The 15,178-nt window shown below is 34.2% G+C and overlaps 2 protein-coding genes across 2 annotated transcripts; one reads left to right on the top strand and one right to left on the bottom strand.

Annotated features, from left to right (window-relative positions):
• The first annotated feature begins 3,680 nt into the window (after positions 1-3,680).
• On the top strand, positions 3,681-6,655 carry LOC102625549 (brassinosteroid-related acyltransferase 1). Its single transcript, XM_006483658.3, has 3 exons — positions 3,681-4,162; positions 4,679-5,149; positions 5,939-6,655. The coding sequence occupies exons 1-3, from the start codon at positions 3,713-3,715 to the stop codon at positions 6,434-6,436; spliced, it is 1,419 nt and encodes a 472-aa protein (XP_006483721.1). The 5' UTR covers positions 3,681-3,712; the 3' UTR covers positions 6,437-6,655.
• Positions 6,656-6,726: 71 nt separating this feature from the next.
• LOC102621408 (two-component response regulator ARR12) lies at positions 6,727-11,443 on the bottom strand. Its single transcript, XM_006483390.4, has 6 exons — positions 10,970-11,443; positions 10,344-10,496; positions 9,577-9,969; positions 9,155-9,231; positions 7,881-9,071; positions 6,727-7,118 (listed from the first exon to the last, which is right to left on the bottom strand). The coding sequence occupies exons 1-6, from the start codon at positions 11,088-11,090 to the stop codon at positions 7,062-7,064; spliced, it is 1,992 nt and encodes a 663-aa protein (XP_006483453.1). The 5' UTR covers positions 11,091-11,443; the 3' UTR covers positions 6,727-7,061.
• Positions 11,444-15,178: the final 3,735 nt, after the last annotated feature.

Genomic DNA, 15,178 nt, shown 5'->3' on the forward strand with positions numbered 1-15,178 from the left:
CTCTTCCTTTTGAAGCAGCAAAAATTGCAACAAAATTATGCACGCCAGTGGCACAAGTTAAAGGTTTGTTTGTTACCTTTTGAGTAAATTAAAGAGATCATGAAATAAAGCGATAAATAATTACATATAATCAATTTCTTAATCAATTCGTACATGTCTTAAAATTATGCGCGTGCATGATCCATGTTCAATATATAACTTAGTTAATTTCTTGACTTTCCATGAGATCACTGAACACTCTATATAGTTTCATTTGATCTTTGAAGTGAATTTCTTTTTACCTCTCCCTAAAACTCATCTTACAGTGATCACTCAACCTTTATTCTTTCATTACCTTCCTCTTTATTCATAACCAATCATATCCACGTATATATTTGCTAAGGTGATATGTGTTGTCTGTTGGGCTGTATGTTAGAAGCTTAAGAATTGTAAAAATTTACTTTAATTTATAGGAAAACTTGAGAACTTTATGAAAAAATTTTAAGAAATTTGAGTGGCTATTTGGAACATTATGCACCAAATATTCCACCGGAATTCCCTTGATCACCATTAGTGGTTATTAATTCATATTCATAGTAATTTTAATAATAGAATAAACGAATCTCATCCGGCACACCTCCAACTTGAAGCACATTTAATACCCATACATTAGGGTTAATTTCTTTTCTTTATCTATATTATATGGCACAACTCACAAGCATCATATTCATTCCCTTTTTTTATTTGAAAATTGAAAGAAAGAGAATAATTCAGTTGAGTCATAATATACTCACTGTAATTCCTCAAATCTTATAATGTGTGTGTGTGTGCGTCGCCAAGAAGTTTTTTTCTTTTAATGTCATTCTTGCATAGGCAACACTCATGCATGCAAATATCCGCATGTTCACATAACATGTATGAAATGCATTATCAGTGTAAATATATATAAATGAATGAATATATTTATAAATTATGTGTATATAAAGCTGTAAGCACTAGCAGTGTGTGAAAATACATTATTCAATTCCTTTGAGACTCAAACATAGCTATATAGAATGATAGATATAGATCATAAGCTCATAGGCCCTGACAAAAGGAGTATTCATATATATATATACATATCTATATTGGCGTCGTGGTGTTGATTAAATAATAATAATGCAAAGGAAAAAGGATGGATGAGAAAGAGATGAAGCAAAGTAAAGCCAAGAACAAATTAAAAGGTAGAGCCCTGGAAATAAGGCAAATGCTGCAAAAGTAGAGAAAAGGAAGCGACAAGTTTGGGCTTCAAGTGCACGCATGCTTTGTCACACACAAGCCAACTTCCCCTTAGTCCTTAAGCCAACCTGTTTTTCCAACAAGCTTCATCCCCACATCCTCTTCTTTGTTTTTCCAATTCAACAAACTACTTTTCTCTTCATACACAAAACTTGTTCCTTTTGTTTCCTTTGTTTCAAGTTATTTGTTTTATCAAGTATGTATCTATAGAATATAATCTTGTAACTTTCAATGAAGACAAAATTAGCTTACAGAATGTGGGACTTTTCTCTATATAATTTTGATTATCTTCTTCATGGGAATTGGTAAGTTAATGGCTTGGATGATCATATCCTTGTTACGTTAGTATGATCATCAAATTATATTATAACATGTGTGTTTGACTACCAATTTCTGATAATACTTAAAAATATTATAGAAAATGTCCGTTAATTTTTTTTTTTTTTGAGTTATTGCACGGATGACGAGATAATTCTTGTAAATCACAAATTTTTATGCACGTCTATCTTATGAAAATTTCTTTCTTTTAGAACTTTTACTAATAAGAAGTTTCGAACACTCATCACTACCTGCAGACTTCTATGACACTGAATTTTGTTCAAATTAAGAGCTGAAAAAAAATATGATTGGATGAGACTTGAAAAACTGATAAAATTCGAGATCACACAATGAATATTCCGGTAATATTTGTCTGCATGACGTGTCTACAGCTATTGTGAGATACAATTTATTTACGATTTGTTACAAACTCTCTCTCTCTCTCTCTCTCCCCCTCTCCATGCACACACACAGACACACACGAAATCTCACTTACACCTTAAAGAAATTTTGTATCTAAGGATTGTTGATGACTATACTTACTAGCAACGTAGTAAAGTCATTCTCTTATCTATATAATGAATTTTGATCCGGTGTTATCTTTAGTTATGCTGATCTTTTTAATAATCTTGAGTCGCCGGTGCATTTTTAGGATCAAGTATCACATTTTTACTTACCCTAAGTTTAGGGATGGCAATGGGGAGGGGAGGGGAGGGGACCAATCTCCCCATACCCATCCCCGATGTTTTGCATATGTCCCCGTCCCCTCCCCGTCCCCGTCAAAATTGCTTGAGAGAATCCCCATCCCCTCCCCGAATAATAACAGGGGATCCCCGAGGGTCCCCGGTCCCCGAATAATTAATAGTCTAATACATTTTTTATTTTCGATTTTAAATTAATCATATTAAAATAAACTCATACCGCTATTGTAAGCTCGTAACCAACTTTGACAGCACATTAAGGCCTCCAATGTGCTTGGATGAAGTTTGTTATGGTATGAGCTCACAACTCTACCACTAGTGTTAAAAGCTGATTCAGAAGCAACTGTTGTAATTGGAATTGCCAAAATATCTCTAGCAATTCGAGCTAATGTAGGATACCTATTAGCATTTGTCTTCCACCAACTCAAAATATTAAAATCTTCCATCCGAGATATAACTTTCTCATCCAAATATGAATCTAATTCATCTGCAACAACTGCACAATCTCCATTGTTTACATAATCATTAAAACCTGTCATCCATTTGGTTGCTTTCTTATAAGAATCCCCTGTAGATCTAGTAGAAGAACTACTACCAGTATAATCAAAGCAATAAACAGTTGGTGAAAACTTCAATTAATACTCTTCAACTAATTCCCGGCAAAGGGTGACCACTTTCCCAACATACAACTATTTTGATATTTATTATTTTTAACAATATTTATAATTTTGTTATTTATTTATTAGTAATTTTAAAAATAAAAATAAAATTAAAAATTAAAATGGGGAAATGGGTAGGGGATGGGGATTCCACCTCATCCCCGTCCCCTCCCCGAATAAAAAGTTGGGTAAAAAATTTTCCCCGTCCCCTCCCCGAAAAAAAAATTGGGTATAAAATTATCCCCGTACCCTCCCCGAATGGGGAAAATCCCCGAGGGTACCCATCCCCGTGGGGATTTTTGCCATCCCTACCTAAGTTCTAATGATGTAAATCAATCAAGAGACATGTTGAGGATCACATAATTAATGTACACAACGATACCGGTTTGGAGATGACCAAAAAATAAATAAGTAGAATGGATGATAAAATTTTACTTGCTTAATTTTGCGTTTAAAAAGGTCCCACATGATTGGACATTGGGACCCATCAATCGATATTCATCTTTAGGGCATAGAGACAGGTAGTGGGTCGTTGTCACTTCCTTCAAGTGCGAGCCAGATAATACAGTCGGCGACTAATTTAACTTATTTCTACAAAAGAACAGTACCATGCAAGCATCTAAGTTAACAAATTCAAAGGTTATCTAGGTTGGCTACTACTAGGAATCTAAGCTCTTTATATCTCTATAAACACGAGCTCTTTCTCTTCGTCATTTCCTCACAAGGGCCTGCGATATTATTACTAACTAGAGCTGCAACAAGCTAGCTTCATTAATAATGGCCAAGCAGCACGAAAATTGCCCAGCCGTTTGTGTTACTAAGTCAATTTCTGTGTATCCGAAATCTTTGTCCCCACAAAAAATTCTTAATCTTTCTAATTTGGACAGGCAATGTCCTCTGCTTATGTACTTAGTTTTCTTTTACAAGCCAACATTTGACTGCCAAAATTTGTCCCTTGATTATGTTTTTAGTAGCTTGAAATCTGGCTTGGAAGAGACCTTGTCGATTTGGTACCCGGCTGCTGGCAGATTAATGAGCTTGAATCCCAGTGATAGGAAGCTCAATATTTGGTGCAACAACAAAGGTGCAATTCTAGTCGAGGCTCTGACACGTGTCAAGCTCTCAGAGCTTGGTGACCTCTCTCAATACAATGAGTTCTTTGAGAATCTTGTTTACAAGCCTGTTTTTAATGGAAATTTCTCCGAAATGCCTCTTGTTGTTGCTCAGGTAATCAATAAAGTTAACTCACAGAAAACTTTTCAAGAATTTTCAAGGTGAAAAATCAACGTTAATGCTTTGTTTATTGATCAAGCTAGCAAATCCTGATTATGGTTTTGTGTGTTTCTATGCAAATTAATTTAAGTTTTTATCACGCAGCCCCACTATATAATTTTGCGAAACATAAAACCCTAGCTTTTACGAATGTTCACATACAGGAAGCCCTAACAACACGGCAAGCTTTCTTTCAGCAAGGCAAATTCATGAAGTGATTATTAGTGTAATTTTCGCTCTAGGACTCCGTCTGTTTTAGCTTTTTGGCAAATAATTAATGGCCAAAGTGTATGGTATAAACACTAATGGCCGAGCTTTTGTGTTATATCTAATTGTTTCCTTCCGCTTGTAAAATGATAACAAACAATTTTTACTTCACAACGTTCAATGATATTTATTACCCAGCCATCAAAATTTTCTTGACTGCTCTCTCAATACCTAAATTCTTTTAGACAAAATTATTTGATGCAGGTGACCAGGTTTGCATGTGGAGGCTATTCAATAGGCATTGGCACAAGCCACTCGTTATTCGATGGCCCGGCTACTTATGATTTTCTTAGTGCATGGGCTTGTAATTCAGCTATTAAGAAAAGAAAGGGAGTTACAGTTTCCGATCATCAGCCAGTGCATGAGAGAGGGTTAATGGTGCTCGATAATATTTCTCATGTTCATAATGCTGGGACAGTAAAATCACCTGTGGCTGCGGCTAGGGCGGCAGCCATAGATCATTTGTATCAGTTGATAAAAAATACCATGATTAATAGCCAAAATTCGGAAGTTGGTGGGCTAAATTTTTCAGAAATGGGGAGCTCTAATTATGTTCTCAAAACATTTCATCTTAGCGGTGCAATCGTTGAGAGTTTGAAGAGGAAAGTGTTAGGTGAAAGGAGAGGTAATTTTTCTTGCTCATCATTTGAGTTGGTTGCTGCTCACCTTTGGAAGGTAAGTTTCTTTGGAGTTGGACTTGTTTCTTTTGATGATAATTAATAATCAGTACAACTGAGATTTATTTTCACTCACAAGTAGGATCTTGGGTAGTAAGTTTGAAAAATTTTGTTTTTCACAACTTTTTTAGGTATAATGTTTAGCTATATAAAATAAAATTAAATTGGTCTGAATTTGACTTAAATATGAATTTAATCTAAGAAAAATGTTTCAATTCAGAATTTTAAAGTGCGGGATAGTATGGAAAAACTTTAAAACTACATGGTTTTAAAGGTTTAAAACTGTAAGCCTTTAAAACCGTGCGGTTTTAAAGTTTTTTCAAACTTTCCTGCACTTTAAAATTCCAGACCAGAAAACTACTAATTTATCTAAATGTATAAATTCAAATAACATATATGTTTTCTTTTATTTTTTCTTCAACCAATTGAAATATGTTTAAAACATTGTTTTTACAATTAATCCGTATAAATCTTATTAGTAAGAGAATATAAGAAGTTTATGAGGTAAACAATTACGGTTCATAACTTACAGACAAATATTCTACCCATTAAAATATTGGGGTAGCAATTATTTCTTTATCTGAAATCTACATATATTTGAATTTGAATTTGACCGAAATCTAAATAAATTTTGATGTATAAAATTGTGATAAAATGTGTTTTTTATAAGGGTTTAATAAGATTAATGTTATCGTATATTTAATAATTTTCCAGTGCTAAAAAGAACAAAGCACTTAAAATAACTGAATAAATTCTTAGGTTAATATTTTTGTTTATGCCGGAACAGGCAAGGACTAAGGCCTTTGCACTGAAGAAGGAAACAATGGTATGCCTGCAGTTTGCTGTGGACACAAGGAACAAGATGGTGCCACCACTGCCAAAAGGTTTCAGCGGCAATGCATATGTGCTAGCCTCTGTTGCATTAACGGCCGGAGAATTGGAAGAACTGAGCCATGAAGCCATTGTTGAGAAGATTAAGGAAGCTAAGAACTCTATAAACAATGAGTATGTGAATGGATATATTGAAGCACTTGATGCCCCCCAAGGCTCCCTCCCTCCCCTTAAAGAGCTCACTATACTGTCTGATTGGACAAGGATGCCATTTCACAAGATTGATTTTCTTAATGGAGAAGCTGCTTATGCATCTCCATTGGCTTCTCCAATCCCTCAGGTTGCTTATTTCATGCAGAACCCTAGTGATTTGAGGGGCATTGATGTGAGGATTGGCTTGTTTCCGCAAACCCTCGATGCATTTTCTCACTACTTTCTCCGCAATCTACAGTGAGCACTGAGCAAAGCTTTCTTTATGCTCACTGTCTTTTTTAGCTTTTTGTTTGAGATGGGACGTAAAGCATGGGTGAAACAATTTAGGGTGTCTTGGAAAAGACTATTAGAGATCAATAATTGTTCTAATACGTACCATAAAGACAATGCAGTTTGGTAATAAAGACGATCTACTACTTTTCCCGGCCAAACGAAACACTGAACACACTTTTGTGTAATCTCAGATCCTACAATTTAACAATATTAACATAGTCTTAATCACACAACATAGCATTAGCGAAAATGAGAAGCTAAGCGCAAAGGAGTGGCATCGTCATTAACATCATCATGCAATGTCAGGTCCATTGACACAATGCACATTCATAACATAGCATGAAAATAAACAAGGGATTTAACAGATTGCTTGAGCTTTTGTGCTCATTCAACAAGAAGAGTTGACTGTACTTTTAAAGAAAGAACAGAAGATTATTAACTGCAAGTAGCAATCATTAGGCTAAAAAAGGCAGAACGGAATACATATATCAAGGCAGTGTCAATTACATGAGGAAAAAATCATAGAAAATGCTTCGCTGCAGATCCTTACTTCTCTATGGTTAGTAGCTATGATCTACTTTCACATGCATGACCTATGAATAACTACTGCATCCGAAATTGCCTTCTGGTACCAACACCTTATCTTGTTCCTGCAACAGCAAAATCACATCATCATCAAATACCTGAGGAAAGAATTATGAACTATGATAATGGGATCAGAATTGTAAAGCCAAATTTTGTTTAGGAAAATTAAGGTATCTTGAATATTCTTTCTCCTATAATCCAGATACAACACAGGAAAGAACAATCAGTGTGCAAATTTCTCCAGCTTTGTGTAAATGCTGGGGTTTGACATGAAGGAAACGGGATTGATTAGAAACCATTAAATAGCTGGGGCATGCTTTTGAAAAATTAAAAGAGGAGGCCAGACATAATTCATGAAAGATTTGTAACACTGATGACAGCTATACTTTCTGTCTGGACTATAAGGAATTCTAAGGGAGCCCTGAGGATGCTTTCATGAAGTTAAGTCCTAAAAGCTAACTCGAACGCAAGGAAAATGATATGAACTCCAAAGCTAACGTTTCTCAAGTCAATTAAAGTCCTGTTTACAAACCTTAGTACACACAATTCTAACTAATACTAGATTTGGTATTTGATTTGAGGATCCATCATGCAATATTATTATATTGGCTCCTCCAAATAAGCAGTTACATTAAATGTAAAAGCAGATAATGATTAAAAGCATCACCTGTTAATCAAATGGAGAATTTCCTCCTTTTAGTGCGGAACCACAACAATAGACAATTGAACAGATTGAGCAGATTCTTCACTATAATTGTTAACGTTGTGTAGAAACTATTAATGAAGGCATTTTGACAGGAACTAAAAGCAAGATTATATGACCTTACCTCTTTCACCATTGAACTCATGAATAAATCTTCCAAGGAGTCAACACTAGTAGAAATATAACTGCCCTGAGTCTTCTGTTGGCCCATGAGATACCCTTCCTTAAGATTTGATGATGCCTGCATAGATGACCTTTGGACCTCATTAATCTTCATGGAGAAGTGATCGACGAAGTTTGATTGTCCAAGTGAATCAAATTCGTTGCTTCTGTGGAAAAATGTTTTATTTGTGTCCAAGCATTGACCCAAAGGCCCCACATCTCCGTTAATAGATACTGCAGAGTTTAATGGGCTAAACATTACATTTGAGCGGCAAGGAGCATCCTGTACTGCCTGGAATTGTAAATCTGCTTTGGGATCCTGAAACCGGTTGGACAATGGATGTAGAGAAGAAACATCACACGGACTATTTCCAATTGGCAAGGCCATTGTAGAAAGGTTATCTCTCAAATGACCTGGATGCAGAGTAGGCTGTTTATAATCTCCTCCCAATGAAAAGGAATTTGGTTGGATTCCAGATGACTGAACTGCACTCGACCAGTTGTCATTGCATCTCCCATGATCTGGTAGACGTGAAGAAGATCCTGAATTTAAGGACATCAATGACTGATTTCCGAACATTTTGTTACTGTGGGCTTCTTGAGGATGTCCTTCTAAAAACAAGGGGTTGTTATTAACATCAAGAAGTGGATTAGTTGACCGACCAAAGCCAATTCTTGCATCTGGAAAGCCACTGGAAACATGGAATGTTGTATTATCTTTAGTGTTGGGGAGTTCACTGATGCTAGTAATGTTCTTGTTTAGTTGTAACTGATCGAGTTCTAAGGAAGTTGGCATCCCTTGAAGTATGTTACCACTATGGCTTCCAGGAAGTAAGGCTGGATGAAATTTGCCCTGATCATTAGTGGTGTTGTCCGAATTTTGTGCATGACGCATTGGAATCATTCCTGAAGAAGGAAGGCCATGCATACCCAGTCCAGCTGGTGCGTTCAATCTCCCAAGCATCCCACTAGCTGGAAATGATCTGAAGGTGCTGTTTTGAAACTGCCCAGGTCCACCCACTGTGTGGTAGTTACCAAGTCCGTTGACAGAACTCATCCGCAAATATGAAGGATCGGAACTGCCTAAGGCTGCTACCATATTAGCTTGCTGGTTAGCCACACAGCTAATCCTTTTGAGGTAAAGCCTATATTTCTGCAACCATATAACCGAGTTAGCTTCCATGAACAAGATTTTTCAACAATCAGAACAGAGACCATAAAGATGAGAATTTATGCCTGAAGATGGCTTGCCACGTTTTCTCTTGTCAGTTTTTCAACGTTCATCAGATCTAGAATCTTTTTAGGCACAGCCTCTGCAATAGAAGACAAGATAACGAAAAGGCATTATACATGAACAATGTTGCTTATGAGAATATATATATATGTATGTATATTATGGCAAACTGAAGATTGAAAGATTTTATTTTCACCAGCACGATTAGCTTTGCTCAGTTATCAATTTTGAACGAAAAATCAATATTTCTGGAGTTTCCTAACTCAAAAAGGATCTTGAACAACAAGAAATGTCAAGCGACAAATAAGGCGACATTACAATAAAGTAGGTTTACTAACATGTGCCCAATAAAATTGAAAATTCTTGAATAGTTTTGTCAAATTGTGTTTCAAGTAGTCACAAGGATGAGGAATTAAAAACTTACTATCAATGCCTAACTGATTAACAGCCGCAACAAACTTGCGATGCAGCTCCACTGACCAAACAACCCGAGGCTTCTTTTGGGTAGTTGGATCCTCATGATTATGGTCATCCTCATCATCCTCATCATCCTCATCTTCATTCTGATCTTTCCTTTTTTTGTTGAGCTTTCCATTCTGGTCAGAATTCCCCATTCCTTCAGCCTGGCCACTTCCATTATGAGGCTTATCTTGATTGTCAGAATTGTTCTGATCCTTTGCATCAATTTTCTTCCTCCTGACAACATGTTGCCATATGTTCTTCAGCTCCTCAATCCGAACAGGTTTCAACAAATAATCACAAGCTCCATGAGTGATTCCCTTCATCACAAGCTTGGGGTCCCCATTTCCCGACAACACTGAAAACATTTACATTTTACCATTAAAATATCCGGTTGAATAATTTTTCTACCATTTGTAACATGTGTGTCAACAAAGTTATGTGGCTGTAAAATCAATTTGGAAGTACTCAATTAGAATAACAAAAAAAAAATCCAAAATTTCCAAAAATCGCGTTATGTTTTTTAAGGAAAATATTCAAATGACGAGAATGAAAATTACCAAAAAATAAAAAATAACTTAAAAATAACTTTTCAAAAGATTACAAAACTCCAATGCTTTTATATTGAATTTTGAATATAATTTTAGCTCAAGTAATTAAAACTTCATTTCAGTGGCAAACATTAAAAAAGCTGAGAAAGCTAAAGGCCATGTAAATGTCTTTTTGGCTTACTTATGACAGGTAGGTCCATCTCAAGTCCCACAAGCTCAAGCAACTTGAAACCATCCATGTCCGGCATATGCACATCGCTGATAACAAGGTCAAACTTGTTCTTATTTTCTCTCAAAAGCTTCAGAGCCGTGATTGCCTGACTTGTGGTTGTAACTGCAGAACCCAAACCCAAAAATTCACATTCGAATAAAACCATCCTATTCAGATTTTCCAAATATTCAACAAACTCACAAACACAACCGAACTGAAGAAATCAAACAGCAGCAAATCTAAGACTAGCCATAGATTCATTCTGAGATAAATCCAGACATAAGTCACTTGTCTCAAAATTCTATAAGATATTACAGATCCAAGCATAGAACAACTAATATTTAAAATTTAAATCCTTCATTAACACAAGCAACAAATCCACACTCAATAAAGCCAAAAGATTAATACCTCAGGTATCCCAATTAAAAAAAAAAAAGTAGAAAAAATCAGTAATGATATTTTAGAAGATTCTCCATGCAATTAAATCAAACACTTACAAAACTTAAACATATCCAATCAAATGAATGTACACAAAGTCATTACAAGATTCTAAATCCAAGAACCCATAAACGAAAACTCAAAGATGGAAAACAAACCATGATATTGGCAGCGACGAAGCAGAGTCTCTAACAGCAAAAGACAAGTTGGGTCATCATCAACAGCCAAAACTCTCAAGCCACTGGGAAACTGGTCACCATTTACATGCTCTACGGTCATTGTTTTTGGGGGAAAAAAAATCTAAGCTCGAAGAAGGGGAACAAGAAGGAAAAAGAGTAACTTTGAAATCAAGATTACGTTTTGAGCAGAACCCAGAAACTATATTAGTATTAGAGAGAGATTAATGATTAATGAAACGTGATTAATGAAAGTTTTTGGAAATTATAAGTTTTAAAAAAATGAGTTGAGTTGAGTCTGTGTTATTAAGTATTAACTGTCAAAAAGAAAATGTAAAAAAAAAAAAAAGGGGTGAAAGACTATGGAATCTATAAGCTATGCATGGACTGTGAAAGCTGGATATGGAGTGAATACTGATAGCTTTAATGGAAAAGATTTGTTTTACCATTTTTGGTTGACTGAAATATAGGAAATTCTTGTTTTTTATGAGAAATTTTTTGCGCGTGTTCTTCACTGCTCTGACTCGAGTCGAGTTACAAGGGAGGTTACCGTTGTTTTTGGTGGGCTATAACAAGTTAACAACCACGTGGATTGCACATTTGCAATCGTATTGTGGGGCTTAGTGGAATATTCCTCCCCCACAAATTTCTTTTTCACCTGAGCCCTTGATATTTTGTAGAAATAAAATTAGATGTCATAAGTTTTGAACTATATCACTTAAGTCCTCCTACATTCATGTCCTTTTGTTAATATTTATCTTTTTTAAAATAATAATCTTAAAATAACGATTTTTTTTCACTTTTATATAAACGAACATAATATAGAGAATTTATATGATTCATTAATAGTTTGATGAAAATTTTTATTTAAAAATTTAAGGAATTGAGACATTTTCAAATAACTTTTGAAGAAAACTTTAGTTTTTTTTAATCACATTATAATTTATTGATATTTATAATTAAAAATATATTAAAACATCCTAAATCAGTTGTTGGGCAGTTTAAAAATTTAGATTTAGAAGAAGTCGAATCTACTACTACATAGTTAAAAAAAATTAACATACTTACGAAATAACTTGAATCATATACATCCTAATTAAGGAGAACAAATACATTAATACTTACTAATTGAATAATCGATTTTTGTTTAAAATTTAAACATGTCGATAAATGCAAATTTGTACTTAAAGAAAAATTTAAAATCCAAATTCAACTTGGGCATCCAAATAAATTTGTGCAACTTTTGAATTTTGTTCATTATTATTATAGCCACGTAAAATTTTCAGTCCACGATCATCCAAGAACTCAAGGCTCAAAAGAGGTCAGAAGCATATGCTCATGGAGAGAATCTAAAAAACAAAAAGACGTTTAAGTGAAAAATTGGAGAAGTTGAATAGCCAATAGGAATTCAGCACGTGGCGCGGTCCACAAAGATTTTTCACTGTGAAAGCTGAAAATGGCAGGAAGTAAGCGACACGCGTGAGCGTGCTTCGCGGCTGATGGAGATGCAGTGGAGACTAAGCGGCTATTGGCAGTTTTGGAACTGTCTTTTATTTGTTTATTAATTTCACTATTTATTTATATTAATAAAATTATTCTTCAATTTATTGCTTTTCAGTCTTGTTCTTGTCTGTGTAAAGATTCTTCTCTTTACAGGATTAGAGGCCTTTTTTTTTTTTTTAATGTGTTTTTAGTCATAGCGTAGGACGTCAAATTCCATAAATTAGGATAAACATGATCGGGTAATTAATTAATATTGTAGCATAATTAACCCTTTTTTTATTATTTCGGAAACCCTTGTTTTGACAATCCAACCACTGCCCTTTTTATACACAACTTTTTGTTCTTTTCCAAATCCCAAATGAGCTAACATAGTCAAATTAAAATTCTTACAAAATACCAATTTCAGCTTTATATCATTTATTTATTGTAATACGATAATATACCTTAGCTCTGTTTTACTGCTTCGGTTCAATTTTTTGAATTCGACATTCGTTTTTTCTTTTTTTGAGTTTTGTTTAAATTTAAAGACTCGAATCGAATTGAACTAAAGCCAAACATATTAATTCAACATTTTTTGAATTGAATTAGAAATTTAGAATTGATCTAAAAAAAAATTGAGATTGACTCAATCAAAGTATGTATTCTTAATAACATTGTATTGTCTAAAATTCATACTTTAAAAGTGAACTACTATGAAAAAAAAAAAAAAAAACTAATTGATCATTTTTATTAAAGGCTTTGTTTAGAAATAAAAAAATAGTAAAGTTTTAATAATAACAATAACTATAAAAACTGTTGATAGCCAAAGAAAACTGAAATTATAGATAATTGAGGGCGTTGTTAATGATGACTTGATGATGTCCAACACAGCAATGCCGCTAGCTAAGGAGCAGATGGAAAGTAAAGGGATGCAAATATGATTGCGATATGAATATAATGTTACAAGACAATTCTGCTCTCATGATTGTGTAAATGAAATACCAAAAATTACAGAATTTAATTATTAACAAGATTAGCTCCTTTAAAGCCACCGTTGCAGTATTATCTCTATAAGGAAGTGAATGGAGCATTCTCTCTCTCTCTCTCTCTCTCTCTCTGTGTGTGTATATATATATATATATATGTGTGTGTGTGTGAATAACAAAGCGATCCTATCCTAGGAATATAATTTTAACACAGTGGGACTTAGTTTCTGTAAGATATATAGGATATTGATACTATAAATGTTTTTGATATAAGTAGGCTAGCTTTATAACCTAAACCAACTAGATTTAGAGTATGGAACGTTAAATTTTGAATCCTTATACCTTTTGAAACCCGATCCATTAAACTTGCAATCTGAACTATTCGGTTTGAAACTTGAAGTGTTAAATTCGAGAACTTACAGTTTACATTAAGAGAAAAATATATACATGGGATGGGTGTACGGTGTATCCAATCATTTTATCTAAATCAAAATGAATTAAATATACTTTGGAATGTTTAGAACAAAAGTCTATATATACAAGTAAAGCAAATTAAATCACATGTACTATCACAATCCTACCATGGGGTGATTCGCTGCCAATAGGTAATTAGTTTTTATCATCAACCTCCACTTGAGTGTCACGCGCAATCTTGTCATGCATGGCATGCAATGAAAAAGGAGAGAGGTGGGGATAAAAAGTATATAGGGCTCACGACCTACAAATCATGATAGCAACTTCTTTGAAGGTTGGTAGAGAGAGTGAAGTGATATCTAGTGATGAGACCAATTTGTACAAGAGAAAAAAGATCCAAAAAGAAAAAAAAAATTGCTAAGGAAATTAGTAGCCATCACTAAATAAGTTAATGCATGCTATAGCTTGAATGTGCGCACTATGAACTATCTCCGTCCATCTCTTGTTGGTGGAGTAACTCTTAGATTGTGGATTCCAGATAAGAAAGTGAATTAGGAAAAGTAATTCCATATCATTCAGTTGATGCGATGTTTTTTTTCTTGATTGAGGGGATTTTTATCATCACTTTGGCCGTCCGAATCATTAATCAAGAAGCACATTTAATAATTCCCCCAAGTTAAATATTGATGCCCACGACATTCTTCCATCTCAATCAATCTGGTATCATGTCCTTTTTCTTCTTTCTTTGCTTTAATCCATAAAACTGTTCAAGGGACACAAGAGAATAAGAAATAAGAAAGGAAATATTATATTATAATGCTCGGCCGGCCATTCATTATTCGGGTAATAAATCAAATCCCCTTTTAGCATATGTGAGCAAAGATTTAAATTCTTTGTGTGTACTGTATTGTGGGGGGAATTGATATTTAATTTTATTCAACTATTTGGAGATAGATACCCATTTTAAGCTTAATTATTCAAATTGCGTCATATTAGACCTAACTAACAATTGTCTTAATAATAATTCTGATTAATTATGACAGAAGTAAATTAATTGAAAGATAATCTGAAAGAAAAAATATAAATGCTTGTACCTAGCTATTTATATTTTTTGGTGGGTGGTTTCAATGTATAGTTTTGTGTCATTAATTTGTGAGCTGTGATGAGGCATGATCTAGACAAATAATTTAATCCAGATCTTGAAAGATGGAAGAGGGAGTTATTTTACATTGGAGAGTGCTCTTTTTGATATTGTGGAGGATCCTACACCACAACGAAGATACAAACAAGATCCCAATGAAGTTTATTT

The sequence above is a fragment of the Citrus sinensis genome, chromosome 1 (assembly GCF_022201045.2).
Source record: "Citrus sinensis cultivar Valencia sweet orange chromosome 1, DVS_A1.0, whole genome shotgun sequence".
Classification (NCBI taxonomy): domain Eukaryota; kingdom Viridiplantae; phylum Streptophyta; class Magnoliopsida; order Sapindales; family Rutaceae; genus Citrus; species Citrus sinensis.

Bases quoted from the DNA above. Each gene is read 5' to 3' on its own strand.
- LOC102625549 (XM_006483658.3), top strand. From the start codon at position 3,713: ATGGCCAAGCAGCACGAAAATTGCCCAGCCGTTTGTGTTACTAAGTCA. The intron at 4,163-4,678 runs GTAATCAATAAA...TATTTGATGCAG, and splicing joins TGCCTCTTGTTGTTGCTCAG to GTGACCAGGTTTGCATGTGG. The intron at 5,150-5,938 runs GTAAGTTTCTTT...ATGCCGGAACAG, and splicing joins TTGCTGCTCACCTTTGGAAG to GCAAGGACTAAGGCCTTTGC.
- LOC102621408 (XM_006483390.4), bottom strand. From the start codon at position 11,090: ATGACCGTAGAGCATGTAAATGGTGACCAGTTTCCCAGTGGCTTGAGA. The intron at 10,497-10,969 runs GTTTGTTTTCCA...TGGGTTCTGCAG, and splicing joins TCGTCGCTGCCAATATCATG to TTACAACCACAAGTCAGGCA. The intron at 9,072-9,154 runs GCATAAATTCTC...ATATGGTTGCAG, and splicing joins ACGTGGCAAGCCATCTTCAG to AAATATAGGCTTTACCTCAA.